The 276-nt window shown below is 64.9% G+C and overlaps 1 protein-coding gene across 1 annotated transcript in view; it reads right to left on the bottom strand.

Moving 5' to 3' along the window:
* Window positions 1–276, bottom strand: part of ITGAX (integrin, alpha X (complement component 3 receptor 4 subunit)) — a 19,558-nt gene that overhangs the window by 18,724 nt on the left and 558 nt on the right. The window contains exon 2 of the mRNA XM_014529794.1: window positions 1–102. Coding sequence (XP_014385280.1) covers window positions 1–102 — 102 coding nt within the window. The remainder of the gene's footprint in view (window positions 103–276) is intronic.

Below are 276 nucleotides of genomic sequence, written 5' to 3'. Positions count from 1 at the left end.
CGTTGGCGTACTGGACCACACTGTGTCCAAACCCGGCGCTGTGCATGGGGAAGATGGTCGGCTTGTCAATGTCCAAGTTGAAGCAGAGAGAGGAAGCCACGCCTGGGGAGGAGGGCGCAGAGAGAAGCTTTGAAGAAGGTTCCTCCTCTGCTTCATCTCCCCGGGCCTGACCCCCCCTCTCCTCGCTAGGTCCAGCGCCCCAGTGTCTCCTGGTCTTCTGGCCGCCCACCCGGGCGTGGGCCGCCCCCGCCTCGCTGCCCTCTTTCAGACGGCCCA

This window comes from Myotis brandtii, unplaced genomic scaffold, assembly GCF_000412655.1.
Source record: "Myotis brandtii unplaced genomic scaffold, ASM41265v1 scaffold698, whole genome shotgun sequence".
Taxonomy (NCBI): domain Eukaryota; kingdom Metazoa; phylum Chordata; class Mammalia; order Chiroptera; family Vespertilionidae; genus Myotis; species Myotis brandtii.
Note: the sequence above shows the minus strand (reverse complement) of the source record. Positions and strands in the feature narration are given on the sequence as shown.